Source organism: Toxotes jaculatrix, chromosome 1 (genome assembly GCF_017976425.1).
Source record: "Toxotes jaculatrix isolate fToxJac2 chromosome 1, fToxJac2.pri, whole genome shotgun sequence".
NCBI lineage: Eukaryota > Metazoa > Chordata > Actinopteri > Toxotidae > Toxotes > Toxotes jaculatrix.
The window spans coordinates 21,571,988-21,587,243 of NC_054394.1; the positions used below are offsets into that span (position 1 = coordinate 21,571,988).

Here is a 15,256-nt window from a genome sequence, read left to right on the forward strand (position 1 = left end):
ACTCCAGTACCCTGTGGAGGAAAGATGCTGCTGCTGTTGGCAAAATACTGTGCTGCATTTTCACCAGCAGAAAAAGCTCTTTTAATTGCAGTTGTTTTTCATACAGGTACTACAAGCATCCCGCTCTCCCCAGCACTAAAGCACCTCCAAAACAAGCAGGGTGAGTAACATATCTCACTCCCAACATCTCACCTTCTCACCATCTGTGTGTGTGTGTGTGTGTCACCTCTATCTCAGCAGCCAGGTAGTCTGCCTGATGTAGCTGCAGCACCTCTTGCTTTTAATTAAAACCAGACACGTATTCTCTGGCCTGGTTCAGGTTGAGAGACTGCAGTGCTTTTGAAAAATAAGATCTGAAGTGTGAAAAAGCAGACAGAAATAACACGTCTCAGGGGCCAAATCCCTGTGGAATTAAAACGTTAATATTGCTGCCCCCGTGTTTTCCATTAAGTGCTAATTGCCCCAGCATCTGCTATGCAGTCTCCTTGATAAGAATTAATTAAATTTGCAAACTAATCTTAGTGGTGCATGCATTAGGCCAGATAATTGAGAAGCTCAGGATAATGCAGATAGTGTTTGCAAGGGAGAGAAGAAAGAGGAGGAGGAGGAGGGGTATAAGAAAAAGAAAAAAAGGAGTAGAAATGAAATGAAGTATAAAGGTAGTGACAGGATGAGGCAAAGTATTGAGACATGTGTCTGAGTGTGACTGTATGTTGACAGAATGCTAACTTTTTTGGCATGTGAGCATAGGAAACCAGCACTGACACGCACACATGCACACACAGCCATGCACATATACACAACAGAGAGTGGATAAGGCTCCCCTCGTTGCCTATCTTTTTGCACAGTAGTTTGAAACAAGTGGAGTGGAGCGGCAAGGAAAAGTGACAGTTATTTATGAGTTCTCTCTCAAACAAACACTGACTGGAGGAAATTGAGAGCAGTGGAGAGAACCGTATCAGTCTCACCTCCTACTTGGCTGGGCTAACACATCTGGAGAGCCACTTGTAGGTGTGTCATTTGTGTGTTAGTGTGTGTGTGTGTCTACTTGGCACATCTGGCGGAGGTGGAGTGGGAGGGGAAAAAAATCATTTAATCTTTAAAAATGTTGCTGTCATTGATGGCAGGAGCAAATGACACTTTAGGGGAATTCATATCTTGTGATCACGACATAACACATTAGCATTTGATTAATAAATAGTGTATATTTGGCAACCTATTTTTCAGGTATATTAAGACCTACAAGAAATCATGTACTGTACATTTGTTGTGCACTGTGAGGCCAATAATGAAAGATGGCAAAATGTAATCACTCCTGCCTCTTCCTGGGAAGGGACTGCGGGAAGTTTCTATTTTAGACTGCCATCTGGAAAGGAGTCTACACACCTGCCTGTTGTAAAAACACAGCCTCCTCACTCATACAGTTCGGGCTTGTGTTGAAAGAACAAAAGGCCCCACGATAAAATCTACAATGTAGGAAGCCCTGCAGTGGAGATATGCATGCCTACAGCGGGGGAAATTATTCACTCATCACTGTAAACTCTAACAATTTCTATTAAAATTATCCTCATAATAAGATGACAATCATGCAAACAGGGAATCCCAGGATGTTGGATGAACAGCCAAGTTGGTGACAAAACTTTGGAGACATCTGCTGTTGTCAGCACTGAAAATTATTGTGGCCAGACGTGTTTGAATTAATTATTGAAGTCTGGCTGTTTCCCTTTTCTGGCAGAAAGTTTTAAATCTTGGATGATGTACATCTGTTCACTGAGATACAACAAGATGGCAGCTTAAAGAGCCTCAATAAAGGATGACGGAGCAGACAGGATGGGACGATGGTCACAAGCACTAACACCTCTCTCTTTCTCTCTCTCAGAGGAGGCTGTGAATGAGGTGAAGCGACAGGCAATGTCAGAGCTGCAGAAGGCAGTGTCAGACGCTGAGAGGAAGGCTCATGAGATGATTTCAGCCGAACGCTCTAAAATGGAGAGGGCGCTGGCCGAGGCCAAGAGGCAAGCCTCTGAGGATGCACTGACAGTCATCAACCAACAGGAGGACTCCAGTGAAGTGAGTATCATAGACCCCCTACCCACATTCCTTACTAAGTCACTTATGTTCGGGTTTCTTTTCAACGCTAGCTCCATCCATTACCCTTCACTTTGTACAGCCTATCTTCTAAGCTATCGTGCATTGTGTAATCCATGCAGCTGGCTGCTCTTGGTGTGGTGCTGCACCAGGTTGTCATCATTATTGCAAAAGCAGTCCAGTTGTCTGTGTAAATAAAAGCAGACAGACCCAGATGGTTGGAGCAGAGTGCCAGGCTGAGGCCATTACAGAGCAGTTGACCACCACCTGCTGGTAACACAAACCATTGGTGTCAGAGCAGGTCTTAAAACCTTAAAATCAAATCTCTGTGCAAAGAGTAACAGAAAAAAAATGAGGATCTAAATTATAAACTAAACTAAATTATAAAAATGACTAATTTTAGGTTTCAACATACACCAATCAGCCACAACATTAAAACCAGTTCCTGGTTTTAATGAGTAGTGTATATTAGTGTAAGAAAGCTCTGTGCTATTCTGGGACAAAAAAGAGACTTATTTTTATCAACCTACTCTCTCCCCACTGTCTCACCAGAGCTGCTGGAACTGCGGGAGGAAAGCCAGTGAGACGTGCAGCGGCTGCAACACGGCTCGCTACTGCGGCTCCTTCTGCCAACACAAAGACTGGGAGAAGCACCACCATGTCTGTGGTCAGGGCCTGCAGGGGCTGCCAGGGGGCAGCAGTGTCCCTCTAGGCACCCCCTCCTCCTCCACATCCTCAGCATCCTCCAGTGCGCCCCCCACCCACTCGGAGAGCACTCCACCAGGACCCCTGTCCCTGGCAGGGCAGAGCAGTATTGCAGGAGGGGCTGGCAGCGGCAGTGGAAGCGTGTCTGCCAGCCCCAAGGAGAGCAGTTCCAGCAGTGCCTCTCGCTCCACAACTCCAGCTACCCCCGCCCTACTGGATGCCACCTCTCGCTGACGTCTGACTCATGTCCCTTCCCTGCATACTGATGTGACAGTGCCCACACTCCACACACAACCAAACTGAGGAATCTTCATCGCACACTGCTCCCTTTCCTCCTCCCCGACTTTGGCCCTTATTTCCCTCATATCCTAAGCACTTCTGAAAATCTTCTCACTACCTGATGATAGACTCAACTTGTCACTTTCCCCTAAAAATACTTTTTCTTTGTCTCTTTTACAACCACATACAAAGATTCCAGCCTGGGGTTCAGTGTAGTGTAAAGCATGAATAGTGCAGTGTCTCCTTTCTCTGTAACAGAAACATATCAGATGTGTTTGCTGAGAACCTGAGCTTTGTAATGTAAGCATGGTAAATAGTGTCCATGTAAAGACACCAGACAAGGGCTGTAGTAAGGCAACATTGAAGGGAGGGGGACGGGGGTGACTAGGCCGATTAGCACTTGGGTAGGATTTCCCTTTAATTAAGTACCAATGAGAGAGCAGTACCCAGCCCTGAGATGTGCACTACTAGTCCAAACAGTTCACTGATGTGGCACTTTTTTCTACAGTGTCATAATGGAGACAGGCAAGGAGCGTAATATCTTTTTTCAAATGGATAACGGAAGGGGAAAAACCTGTGATGCGATTAATTCCTCAGAAACACAGCTTAGTATTTATTAAATGTTTCTTTCTGGCTTTAAGGGAAAAATAAAGAAAAGTCCAAATATTCTAAATAAAGAATAATAGTGATGCTGATGATGATGATGATGATGATGATAACGATAATGATATGAAAATAAATTAATTTTAAACTGCTAACTACCTTGCTAGCGAGCCAAGAAAATCTACACCGGACTCACCTCTCTGCACCATTGTGAACCCAAATGAATTCAAAGATGAAAAAACAACATGATCCAAACCTTTGTATTACACTGCCAAAGTGAGTAAGTAAGCGATAAGGAGAAGCACTCATCTTATAACCAAACGCAAAGCAACATCACCTCCTCAGCAGAAAAAAGCCAGCCCTGAGAGGACCAGGCTGCAGAGAAGCTGCAGAACGGGACCCAGAGATAGTCAGACATTTAAAAAAAAAACTGTGACCTGCTTCGATCTGCAGCTGCCTCCTGCAGTCTAGACAAAAGTACAGCGATTCCTCAGTGATGGCCCAGACTAGTGAATATGGACAATGCTGTGAACTTGCCTAGAAGAAAGACTTGATGAAATGGATTGAAACCCTGCCACAGTGTGATTTTTGTGAATGGTAACAGAGAGGACAGAGAGAAAAAAAGAGGAAAGGAAAAGCTACATGGCCTCAAAGGAGATGAAGATACATACATGGCAATGGAGCTGCCAGAAACCTCAAAACAAGCTTGAACACATTGTACAAGAAGGTATCGCATACTACGGAGATGACTGGGAAGATTGTTTCTAAGTCTTTTTTTTAAAGCTCCACACCGAGGAGATGTTTCAAGGAATTGCTGTTACCTTTACATTCACTCCCTCCTTTTCCAAAGCATGATAAACAGATGAAAGAGCCTAGTAAAGGGTGGTGTAGACTTGGTTATCCTCTCTCTTTCTACCTCCCCTCACCCCACACCTCCCTTCTACGCTCTTCCCTGACTACTTGACTCAAGTTTGCCCCTAACCACAACCTGCTTTGGACAGAACCTCAGAGCAGTCACATGGGAAGGGTTCGAACCTGCTTGTAGATATTGTTCCTCTTTTCATTTTTCAATAATGTCTCTTGTCGCTGATGTCCACATGTGCTGCCCTTGTGTGTATCCAGAAAGACGGACTTTGTTTTGATTCTGTTACCTTGCATTTTCCTCCTTTGAGTTTGGGCTGAGCAGTGAAGTCAGAGCAAGGACACTCGTTTATGAGAGGAAGTCTCACATTGTACTTATTGTTTGATTTCTTGTATCTATATTAATGAGATAAAACCCCTCTTGTAGAATATTTTGTATTGCTCGCATTGTAAGACAGTGAGAGGATGGAGGTGCAATATGAAGAGAATTCAGCTACTGAATGGAACCTCAGCAACTGCCCATAGGGTGTCATATAATATAGATACATATAAATATATTTAAAGTAACATCAGTAACTTAATGTGAATGTACATAGTATTTAAAGAGGTCCAAAAATGTGTTTGCCAAATAACAGAAACCTTTAAAGTTTAATGTCCAGACTATGATTTTCTCACAGTACATTTGTTTCTTGAATTTATCGATTCCTTTTTTCTCTCATACAAGTTAAACACTTTCAATTTTCACTCAAATCAAAGTGTCACAAGACCCTGAGTGGAGGAGACTGTTGGTAACAGATGTAAAATGGCTCCATGAACAACAACAACAACGCATGTAGCTGAAAATGGATGAAAACAGATTAAGGGTGGATGGACAAGACAAGACCCCCTGAACATTTTCTAAATTAATTAGGCTTTAATTTACAATTTTAGAAAAATAAGATGTTTACGTTTAACTAAAATATTCTAAATTTGTGTGAAATGGCTCTTTTGGTGCTAAATCCTGTTGTTTTCATGTGCTTCATCCACCCCAGGTCAGTTTACATCCTGCAGGAGGGGACTCAACAGTGTGTGTTTTAGCCTTCTATTGTTTAAAAAGTCCCAATATAGTCAATAATTTAAAAAAAGGGATAAAGGTGGTGTCTCAGTTTCAAATTTAGTTAATTCAAACTGTCAAACTTGATATATCATGTCAAGTGTTCTGTTTCTTGCCACCCTTTTTGCTCAAGTGCCACTGTAGTGGCCCTCTCTCTTGGTCCTCATCAGCCTGTGTGTGTGTGTATGTGTGGTTAGGAGTGTTTGTTTCCCCCAAGGTGCAGGATAAGCCATTAATGTAGGATTAAGTGATATGCCAGTGTTAAGCTACAGTAAACTTCAAAGCTAATTTTGATATCCAATCTTTGAAATGTTGCTTTTTTTAAGTGATTATTTTTTTTATTTGTAAAGATGCAATGTGAGCATAAGCTTAAGATCTGGGTCCAGGCCAAGAGAGATGCATCACCTCTTTAGGTTTATGTTATTTTTTTCAGCCGTTCCCACATGCTCCAGCAATACCACCACCTCTTACAAACACATGTATGATAAAGAGGCTGGAGGCTTTTAGAAAATTAGTTTGAGCATGGCTACTCATACTAATTTTTTATTGATCGTTTTAAACCCTATGTTGTTGGCCTCATACACACTTGGACCAAACGTGGAAAAAACAAAAAAATAGGTAACTTTCTTTTTGCAGTTAGTGGCATACGAAAAATGAGAACTCTGCTTGTGAATTATTTTATTGGACTATCTCAGACGTATTACTCAAATAGGATAAGCTGCAAGGTACCCCTGCATCTGTGTGTAGCATTTATGTATGTGTGTTATAATTACTGTAATTTGGTGTTGATCTCAGCCTTTTTTGTGTCATTTCCCTTCCCCCAATGTCTAATTCCTCCGCTACTACCACAGACCACTCTTCACAACCCCCTCTCACACTAGCTACCTCCTGCGACCATACAGCTAACCACCAGGAGAGCTTGACCTGGACTATGAAAAGCTGGGCTGAGAGCAGACGTGGAAATACACATTCAAAAGCGATCACATGAATCTGTCCAGATGAAAATGATCAGAACAAAAAAGTGTTAAAAGGAACTGCCATTACTCATGATGTGGAAGAATATTTACTCCCACCAGACTTTACCTTTTAGATCACATCTCGCTAACCAAACTGATACTGCTGGAATTTAGTAACACATTACTATTCCTGTAAGAACCTGCAACCAAACTGACACATAGAATCAACCATGACATGCCATTTGTTGTCCTAAACCAATAAAAGCACAGACCAAAGTACTCCTGCATTGCCATAGTAGGCTTTGACAGTGTGCATTGACAGACCAGAAATAAAAAGGTTAGACCTCCACTACACCAGTTAACCAAAGTGTCTGAAATACACACACTCAGAGCACAAGAGTGAAGAGCACGCTCAGTGAACCAGCTGAGTCTGAAATGTGTAGAACTCCTATTCAAGCAATCAAAGCGCTTGTTGTCTACATATTGAATAGCGCTTCTGTAAAAACAATAGAGGCATCTCCTTCAGGAAGGCCTACTGATTGTGTGTTCTTATAGTTACAAAGCCTTGCAGAGAAAATATGAATGCATGGTGGGTGGGTGTCTGTGTGTGAATTGTGGTGTGTGTGTTTTTGTAAAAAAAAAAAAAAAAAAAAGATATATATATATATATCCTTTTTCTTTGTGTCTCTGTACAAACTACTTGAAACCTTCAAAGCTTTAATGAAACATCCCAGACAGACTATAGTGGCAGATCTATTCACAATATGTAGCAACAGCTTTGTGCAGTAAAATACCGTTGTTTGCTTATAATATCCACATCAAAACAACATTTTAATGACAGTTCCATTCAACTCTTAAGTGCTTTGTGTGTGTCTCCTCGTCTGCAAGTAAGCCCTCAGATAAACTAAACAAAGCCAAACCTGACAGACCACTTCTAAATGACCAAAATACAACCAAAAGCTACAACCTTCATCTTCAGATTTCACTTTGGTTAAAGTTTTTGTCTTACGTCCCAGCATTAGAGAACTCCTCCTGTGAATGTGTGGGATATGATACTGCAGTTCTACAAAAACTGGAGCTGTAGAAGAAAGAGAAAACTGTCCTTCACAGAGATTCTCCCTCTCGGTTATACTTGGACAGGATTCAAAAGCTCAGACCAACGTTCTGTTCAGCTGGGTGTAAGCATCATTCAATCATGAAACAAATGAGATTCATGCCGAGGTGTCATATACTTTTCTCTGTGAAGATATTATAGATGGCAAACGCATAAGGGCTCTGCTGTTGTTAGTACCATCCAAGGGTCTCCGAACACTTTACATCAGCCACTTTTCTGTTTGTTTAACTATGTACATGATATGGGCAAAACGCATGTTTAGAAAAGACAAATATTAGCAGGTTGGCATTTGTCTCTCCCTACTCGAACCAGTAACTCTATCAATGAAGTTTCAAGGCTCATCTGATGTGATGGTGACATGTCCTTCCTGTAAAACAGGCACTGATGAATAGCTACAGTAGAAAACTAAAGTGGCAAACAATGGATCCGGCACTAGTTTTCCCAAAAGCCATGGCTCAGGATGGTCTTGTTTTTAACCTTTACATAAACTGAAAAAGGGGTTTATGGTTTTATATGTGTAGGGAAGCATTCTATACTGTATTGTGCAATACATTATTACAGAAAAAACAGGTTTCTGTAGGAAAGGTTGGCGCTTTGAAGATCTTTCTCCTTTTGTTTTATTTCCCTCTTCAAAAAGTCCTGTTGCCGTTTTTAGATGAAGTAAACTGTGCCAGAAGAATTAAATTCTGATTTGTATTTATTTCTTGCATGCTTTCCTCCCTGTTGCTAATACCGCTCTTTAACTGTTCGCTCTGTTGGATGTGTGAAGCTGTAAAACATTCTAATTCAGGTTATTGTCTGTGTTGAACAATGTAACTGTGTAATTAAAACATGAAATTAAGTATTCATCACCGGTGTTGCTTTTCTTCTTTAAATTCATGCATATTTGGAGACGACACCCCCAGAAAAGGAAAATTATCCATTGTTACTGAATCATTACTAACACAAAGTTATTAGTAAACCTCAGACATTCTATGATTGCCTTCCCTTATTTCCACAGAAATATGTTAAATAACATACTGGAAAACTGTTACATTTAAATATCTTCTTCAAAATATAGTCTAAAAGTCCTATACACTTTTACAAAAAAATTTACTAATCATATGTACCACACAAATAAATCACACACACAAGTACACTTCAGGTCTTTCTCCTCATATTACTGTCACAAATACTTCCGCATCGAAAGATGCTTTACAACATACAGTGAATTGATACACAGAGTATCTCAAACACACGGCTTTACTCAACAAATTTTAAATTTATCTCATTACATCTATTGAACATTCTGGACAGGCTCTCTATCCTTGTTAACCCTACGACCTGGGTTATTTCCAAACTTCCAAACTCATGCTGTGCAGCCAAACTTTGTTTATACCCACTTTTTAAAATTCTAGTATAGATCCAAAAGATTCCATTGATACCACGAGTATCACTGGACCATTTCCATTTGATGGCATGGTACAGCGTAAAAAACTGTCACACTGGCTCATAGGGACACTTGAACAGAACAAAGACCTCATTAATGTTATTAGTTACACCCCTGCTTTTCTTGCAAGAACATCAAGTCAAAATGTCCACCCCTTATCCAGCCCTGAAATATGCAAATTCTTCAAAATTGATAGTCTTGTTCCTTAAGAAGTAAATTGTGAGTTTAAATGACTAAATGGCACCTAATAGTACTTTTAACTATTTGATATATATTCTATTTTGAAGAATTTGACCATTTACAGTGAAAGAATGTAAATACTACTAGCTATTATTATTACTAGGCCATATGTGTGGTGTGGTGAGGTACTAGAGGCAAAGAGGGGGGCAGCCAGGGACCCTTGTGGCGTAGATGCGGCACTGGGAGAAAGACACCCTCCTCCAGCTTCTCTCACGTGCGCTCCTCTGTCAATCAATCCAGCGCGTCATGAGTCTCATTCACAGGTGATATCTATTAACTTACCTCATATGCCGTCAGGTGTCGCGTCTGTGGACCATCAAATCGTTTCCTTCCCGTGAGAGCTCTCTGTTTTTTGGTGGCGGTTTTGGCAGAAGCTGCAGTCGGCTTTGCAGATGCCATGTTCGAGCAGTGAGTGAGCATGGCGGAAAATCATCTGGAGTACGGCTACCTGGAGGGCGAGTCCATCGGGGAGCATTTCTCCGAGGACCCGGTGAGTATCGTTGTGTTGGCGCAGAATCTAAAGGGTGCTGTAACGTTTGTTCGTTTGTTTGTACGCACGCTAGGCGGGCGAGCAAATGAGGAATGTCACGTTGGACTAACAGTCGCAAACACAAGCTACGTGGTATCGTTATATCACAGATAGACGGCAAGAACGACATCAGTGAGCCACATCCTGTAAAACATAGTGTATATCATTGCTGAATGACTAGTTCGGCATGGAGCCTATCAAGTACACTGGATGTCCGCATTTCCAGTGTGAAATATTAAACTCTCAGTGTGATTCTAAAATGTATTGTGTTGTTCAGGCACTGAAATACCAGATGGTAAAAGCCTGTTTCACTGTCACTGCAAAGAAATCTCAGGCCACCTCCGTGTGAAACTGAATGACCCCTATATGGCTTGGCAGTATGACAGATTATCAAATATTTTTGCTTGGAAAAACTCCATTTGAACTTCTTTGGGGGCCTTTAGCGCATATTAACCTTTACATAGACATTCTTGATTTAAAAACCAGTATGTAGCCAGCTATGCTGGCCAAACATACCATTCATTTGGTCAAGTATTTGATTCAGATAACAATAAAATTACTTTTTTTTTCATTGTAATATGGACCAAGAAAACTAAGACAGAGTTCAAGATCACTATATTCTGATTATAACAGCAAAAAAGCATGAAATGTCTTAGTTAGATGATGTACCACCACAAACCTCCAGAACAACTTCAGTATATCTTCTGCACAGACTCTTCAAGCCTCTGAACCCTGCTGGAGGGATGAACACCACACTCCAAAAGAAATTTGCTTTTTTTTTTTTTTTTTTTTTTGTTTTTTTTAAGTTTTAATGATGGTATTGATCCAAACCCTTACATGCGGTTGAGACAAGACCATAACCATTCCGTAACCCATCCCCCCTCCCCACCAATGCCCTGTAGTCTATGGTGGTATCTGCATCCATTATGTTTCTGCATGCATTTATTAAGGTTTTTTCCTTATCTGTACCTCTGTCGCTTCAGTGTAGTCCACAGTGGCTTCAGGTGCTGGTTTCTGTTGTGTCTTAGGAGCTGGCGGCCATCAAGGCCAGGGTTCAGGAGCTGGAGATGGAAGAAGAGACGGAAAGGCTGAGGGAGGAGGAGGAGAGGTGTGACGCACCAGAGATGCAGTTACTGACCAGTAGCCCTCGGCCTGGTGAGACAGCGCACATGTCTTATCCACCTCATGGTTTGTTATAGTGCCACATTGGTGTAAAGCTGAACACTGATTATGCATTTGGGAAGCCTCAACAACGGATTTTTAGCCAGGTGTGGAGCATTGCAGCCTCCAGGCAGGTGAGGTAACCGCATCCTTCACCATCTGGCTAACACCTGGGGCACTTCACTGTGGTCAAAACAGTGTTCACATGTGCCTCATCACTGCCCAATGAGACGAAGCAGTGAGCCCCAGAGAAGCAGAAGGGGTCCTCCTTGGTGCCTGTGGCTATTTTCTGCCTCTGTGCGTCTCTTCATCCCTTTCACCCTTCCCTTCCTCTCTTTTTGGTTCCTGCTCAGAACAGAAAGACAATCAGAGGGGAGATATATGTTGTCAAAGATGATGCAAGAAATAGATATGGTGGTGAAAGACTGTGTTCATTTCACCTCGAGTGGCCCATGTGACAGTATATTCAATATATTGCATGAGCAAAAGCAGCATATACAGTTGTTTTTGTTTCCTCCACAGGACCTTTCTACAATATGACTCCTGAGGAGAGGATAGACGCAGACAACAGATCAGTCTATGTAGGAAATGTAAGATTTGTATAAAATATTTGTATATATTTTTTTAATTATTTATTTATTTTTGGTCAAACAATTTTTTTTCCTTTCTTTCACACTTTTGATCTGAAACACTGTTGAACAAATCCCAGGTAGACTATGGAGCTACTGCAGATGAGTTGGAGATCCATTTCAATGGCTGCGGGCCTGTCAACCGTGTTACCATCCTGTGTGACCGGTTCTCTGGCCATCCCAAGGGGTGGGTTTAACTTGTGCATAAAGTTTATACTTTTTGCTACCTGACACTGTTTGATCATAGAATACAGTTGTAAGTGTGTTGGCACTCAAGTTCATTTGTTCTGTTGGTCTTTTCACCTTTCACAGCTTTGCTTACATTGAGTTCTCAGATCGCGACTCTGTCCAGAGTGCTATAGGTTTGCACGAGACCCTGTTCAGAGGAAGAGTCCTTAAGGTGAGGCGCATCACACCACGTTAGTCTTGAAATAAAACCCTCAAACTAGTTAGCAAATCACAACTATGAGTCAAATCTCAGTGATCCACAGCACCATGAGTGCTACTCACACTAGACTTGAGTATATACATGGATAGATTCATGGATACATGTGTTTTGATTTGGTTGGGGTTACGGTGTTGGGGTGGGCGTGTTAAGATTTTGGTTTTGGATTCTGAGATTTTGTCTGGTAGAGCTCAAATGATGCCCTTACATAGCCTGCAATTTACGTCTTCCTCATATCATGATTCATCATTATTCTTTATGTTGAATTAAGAAATACTATTTGGTCCTGCATACTGCAGATAGCCTAACTCACTGTCTGGTGACAGTAGAAGCAAACATAAAAGTTCATGTACAGTAATTGACTTCATGTTCACTTTAGTAATGGTCATTTTAAAAAAAAATAGTTACAGTGCCCATTCTCTAGATACAAATAAATTGCATTTATCCTTCTGTGGATGCCTTTATTTATTTACTTACTTTTTAAACTATCACTGTTGAATCGCAAACATGGCATTTCTTTCATTTAAAACTAATCAATCATGCTTAACAGTACAGTAACAAAAGTGTCCTTTGGCCTGCAGGTACTGCCTAAGAGGACCAATATGCCAGGTATCAGCACCACAGACAGGGGAGGACACAGGGGAGGCCACTCCAGAGGAAGAGGCAGAGGTTACCGTCCCCCCAGATATCATAACAGCTCACGAGGCAGGTTCCGGTACCAGTCAACCAGGCCACAACATCAAACACCCCACCCTTACTATGGAGGACCCTCAGTGGGGAAGAGACAGTGGGGACACATGGACTACCATGAACAGATGCCTAAACGTTACCCATGTCTTCTTCTCATCACACCACCATCTGAGGAATTGGGCGCAGGGTCGAGTGGACAGCACTACCCCCAGCAGCGCTAGCACTACCCACAGCATACATACAAGTGGGTGGATAGAAGAGATAATTTTAACAAAACATTTCCAGGCATTACAGAGTTGAGTTTTGTGTGAAAGGTACAGAATGGACAGCAGAGATGACTTTCTAAGTTGCACCCTGCATAAATCCTTCAGAAGTGAGACATGAAGACTGAAGGGTCAGCAGTGTTGCATAATAAGCTTATGTTGCTGTGAATGCATGGGACAATCCTTAAATTGTTATGCAGTTGCATCTCTTAATGTTTTTACAAAGTGATGCGAATGTTTTGTGTCGCTGCCTGCAGTGTAATGTATAAATCCTATGTATAACTTAAATTCTTTGCTATGTAAGTGAATAAATAAAACAATGATTTGGTGCTTCACTTGTAGTAAAAGCACATGCAGTGATGTACAACAATAATTTTTATTACAGTTATGCATTTCAATAGTCATGGCAACATGTAAACAAACAACAAAAGACCAGGAGTAGTATGTACAGTGAAGGCTCAGCAGAAAAGGGTGGAAGAGACATCAGCCAGTTTGCACCATCATTCCAGAAACAATTCCATCGAAGGCCCTGGAGAACAATCAGTCAACAGTTAAACCACTGCTAAAAAAAAAAAACGTGATAAATCTTTAGATAACCCTTTTAACATGAACAGATTTCACAAGACTAAACTCACTTGGATTGAATCGGGTCCCCAGGATTGTGGAACGGGTTGCACATTACATCAGTAAAAGAGTTGTGCAATTTTCTGAACATCTGGAAGAGAACAAGTTACATGCTGAATTACTGGAAACCAGAATAAACCAGGGCACAATGTGTTCTGTTGATAACAAATGGTCTTACAAGAAAGTAAGAAATTAAAATGCTATGAACTTTATTGTGTCCAAAAGTGTAGGAAGGGCAGGATTACCGGGTTTCCCCCAATAACTGTACTGAAAAATGTACAAAAAAAAATGTTGTCCATGCAAAAAAACATTTATGATAATGTATCGATGAGATAATCCTCATCTGTTGCTTAATATCTGAGCTAGGGCACTTGCACATATACTGTATAAACAGATAAATATCCTAGCACAAAGAGAACCAGGTTTGTAGATCTGTTCCAAACATCTATTTTTTTGAGGATTCTACTTATTGGGCTGAGCTTGAATGTGTACAGGTGCTCAAGTGGCTCAACTTACACTTCTTATTTCATTGTCCCGCAATGATGTATTTGATGAGTCCACAACAATGACAAATTTCACCTTGGAGTTTGTTACATACCCATATCTATTTTACTGGTCAAGGATAGAGATTTTTCTTCCTTTAGGACACCATTTGTGTCCACAATTGCTGTTTTTTAAGTTCATTTTTAAGTTCATTAAATAAAAAATAACATTACAAGATTGGCTTTTTGGAGGGGCTGGCTTCAGAAATAAAAAAAATGTGTAATTTATAAAAGATGTGTTCGAAATTGTAAAAAGATTATCATAGTCTAACCTCAGTAAAAGAAAGATGGCCTAATTAAAAGACAAGCCAAGCAATTGTATTGTGGGTTTTCACAACCTTTAACAATAAGCAAATAACAACAAAAACAAAGGATACACTTTGTAGTCTTCAGTGGGATAGAGCAGGCCAAGGTACAGCTCTCTCTGGTCTCCCAAGGATTTGCCCACTGCTGAGATCTTCTCCTCCACCACATCCAGAGAGGTGTGCACTGTGTAGTGAAACTTCAGCTCATTTTGAGTGGGCACACTACGAATGTACAGCGGGTAGTTCTGGGAAAGGGCGCAACACAGAACAGTAAAACACAAAAACAATACACAAACCCAATAAAAGCACCGGCTTTAAACCACTTGCACAACAGCATCATAAATGCAGAAATTTCTAACAGCAGCTCCTTTCAAATGATGCTAATGTTGTTAGCTCTGTTGGTGCATTTCAACCTGCTGGACCCTCTGTCATACAGAGGAAGCTGTTGTGCTTACAGACGATTATAAGAATATTGGAAATACTTTTACCGTTAAAAAAAAAACAGGCTGTGAATAAAACCCGGAACGTTTAAGAACAACAATCATTACCTCTTTTGCGATCACTGCTATACACACCGCCATGTTAGTGTTCCTCGTCCGAGCTGTCAGATGCTGTCACGTGATACGCTGCATTCAGATGCTGTTGGAAAAGCTAATACCCATTTCAGTCCGTGATTTAAAAAAAGATGTTTAAAAAGTGT

The 15,256-nt window shown here is 41.1% G+C and overlaps 3 protein-coding genes across 9 annotated transcripts in view; 2 read left to right on the forward strand and 1 right to left on the reverse strand.

Annotated features, from left to right (window-relative positions):
- Positions 1–8,529, forward strand: part of cbfa2t3 (CBFA2/RUNX1 partner transcriptional co-repressor 3) — a 49,587-nt gene extending 41,058 nt beyond the window's left edge. For 5 of the 7 annotated variants that reach the window (XM_041050008.1, XM_041049570.1, XM_041049737.1 and 2 more), the window contains 3 exons: positions 107–160; positions 1,880–2,070; positions 2,641–8,529. In XM_041050008.1, the coding sequence (XP_040905942.1) occupies positions 107–160; positions 1,880–2,070; positions 2,641–3,027 (632 nt within the window). In that variant the 3' untranslated portion in view covers positions 3,028–8,529. The remainder of the gene's footprint in view (positions 1–106; positions 161–1,879; positions 2,071–2,640) is intronic. The other 2 variants (XM_041049650.1, XM_041049832.1) reach the window with 1 other exon arrangement.
- A 1,095-nt stretch (positions 8,530–9,624) lies between these two features.
- Positions 9,625–13,400, forward strand: pabpn1l (PABPN1 like, cytoplasmic). Its single transcript, XM_041050223.1, has 6 exons — positions 9,625–9,858; positions 10,926–11,052; positions 11,581–11,648; positions 11,768–11,874; positions 12,000–12,087; positions 12,714–13,400. Exons 1-6 carry the CDS (start codon positions 9,787–9,789, stop codon positions 13,041–13,043), a joined length of 792 nt encoding a protein of 263 aa, XP_040906157.1. The 5' UTR covers positions 9,625–9,786; the 3' UTR covers positions 13,044–13,400.
- Positions 13,401–13,442: 42 nt separating this feature from the next.
- On the reverse strand, positions 13,443–15,244 carry trappc2l (trafficking protein particle complex subunit 2L). The gene is made up of 5 exons (XM_041050341.1): positions 15,105–15,244; positions 14,629–14,801; positions 14,226–14,313; positions 13,721–13,800; positions 13,443–13,614 (listed from the first exon to the last, which is right to left on the reverse strand). Exons 1-5 carry the CDS (start codon positions 15,135–15,137, stop codon positions 13,569–13,571), a joined length of 420 nt encoding a protein of 139 aa, XP_040906275.1. The 5' UTR covers positions 15,138–15,244; the 3' UTR covers positions 13,443–13,568.
- Between the last annotated feature and the right edge of the window lie 12 nt (positions 15,245–15,256).

Coding starts and splice junctions, on each gene's coding strand:
- pabpn1l (XM_041050223.1), top strand. CDS start 9,787: ATGGCGGAAAATCATCTGGAGTACGGCTACCTGGAGGGCGAGTCCATC. Junction 11,053..11,580: donor GACCAGTAGCCCTCGGCCTG/GTGAGACAGCGC, acceptor TTTCCTCCACAG/GACCTTTCTACAATATGACT. Junction 11,875..11,999: donor TTCTCTGGCCATCCCAAGGG/GTGGGTTTAACT, acceptor CACCTTTCACAG/CTTTGCTTACATTGAGTTCT.
- trappc2l (XM_041050341.1), bottom strand. CDS start 15,137: ATGGCGGTGTGTATAGCAGTGATCGCAAAAGAG. Junction 14,802..15,104: donor TAGCAGTGATCGCAAAAGAG/GTAATGATTGTT, acceptor GCCCTTTCCCAG/AACTACCCGCTGTACATTCG. Junction 13,801..14,225: donor GGGACAATGAAATAAGAAGT/GTAAGTTGAGCC, acceptor GTTCTCTTCCAG/ATGTTCAGAAAATTGCACAA.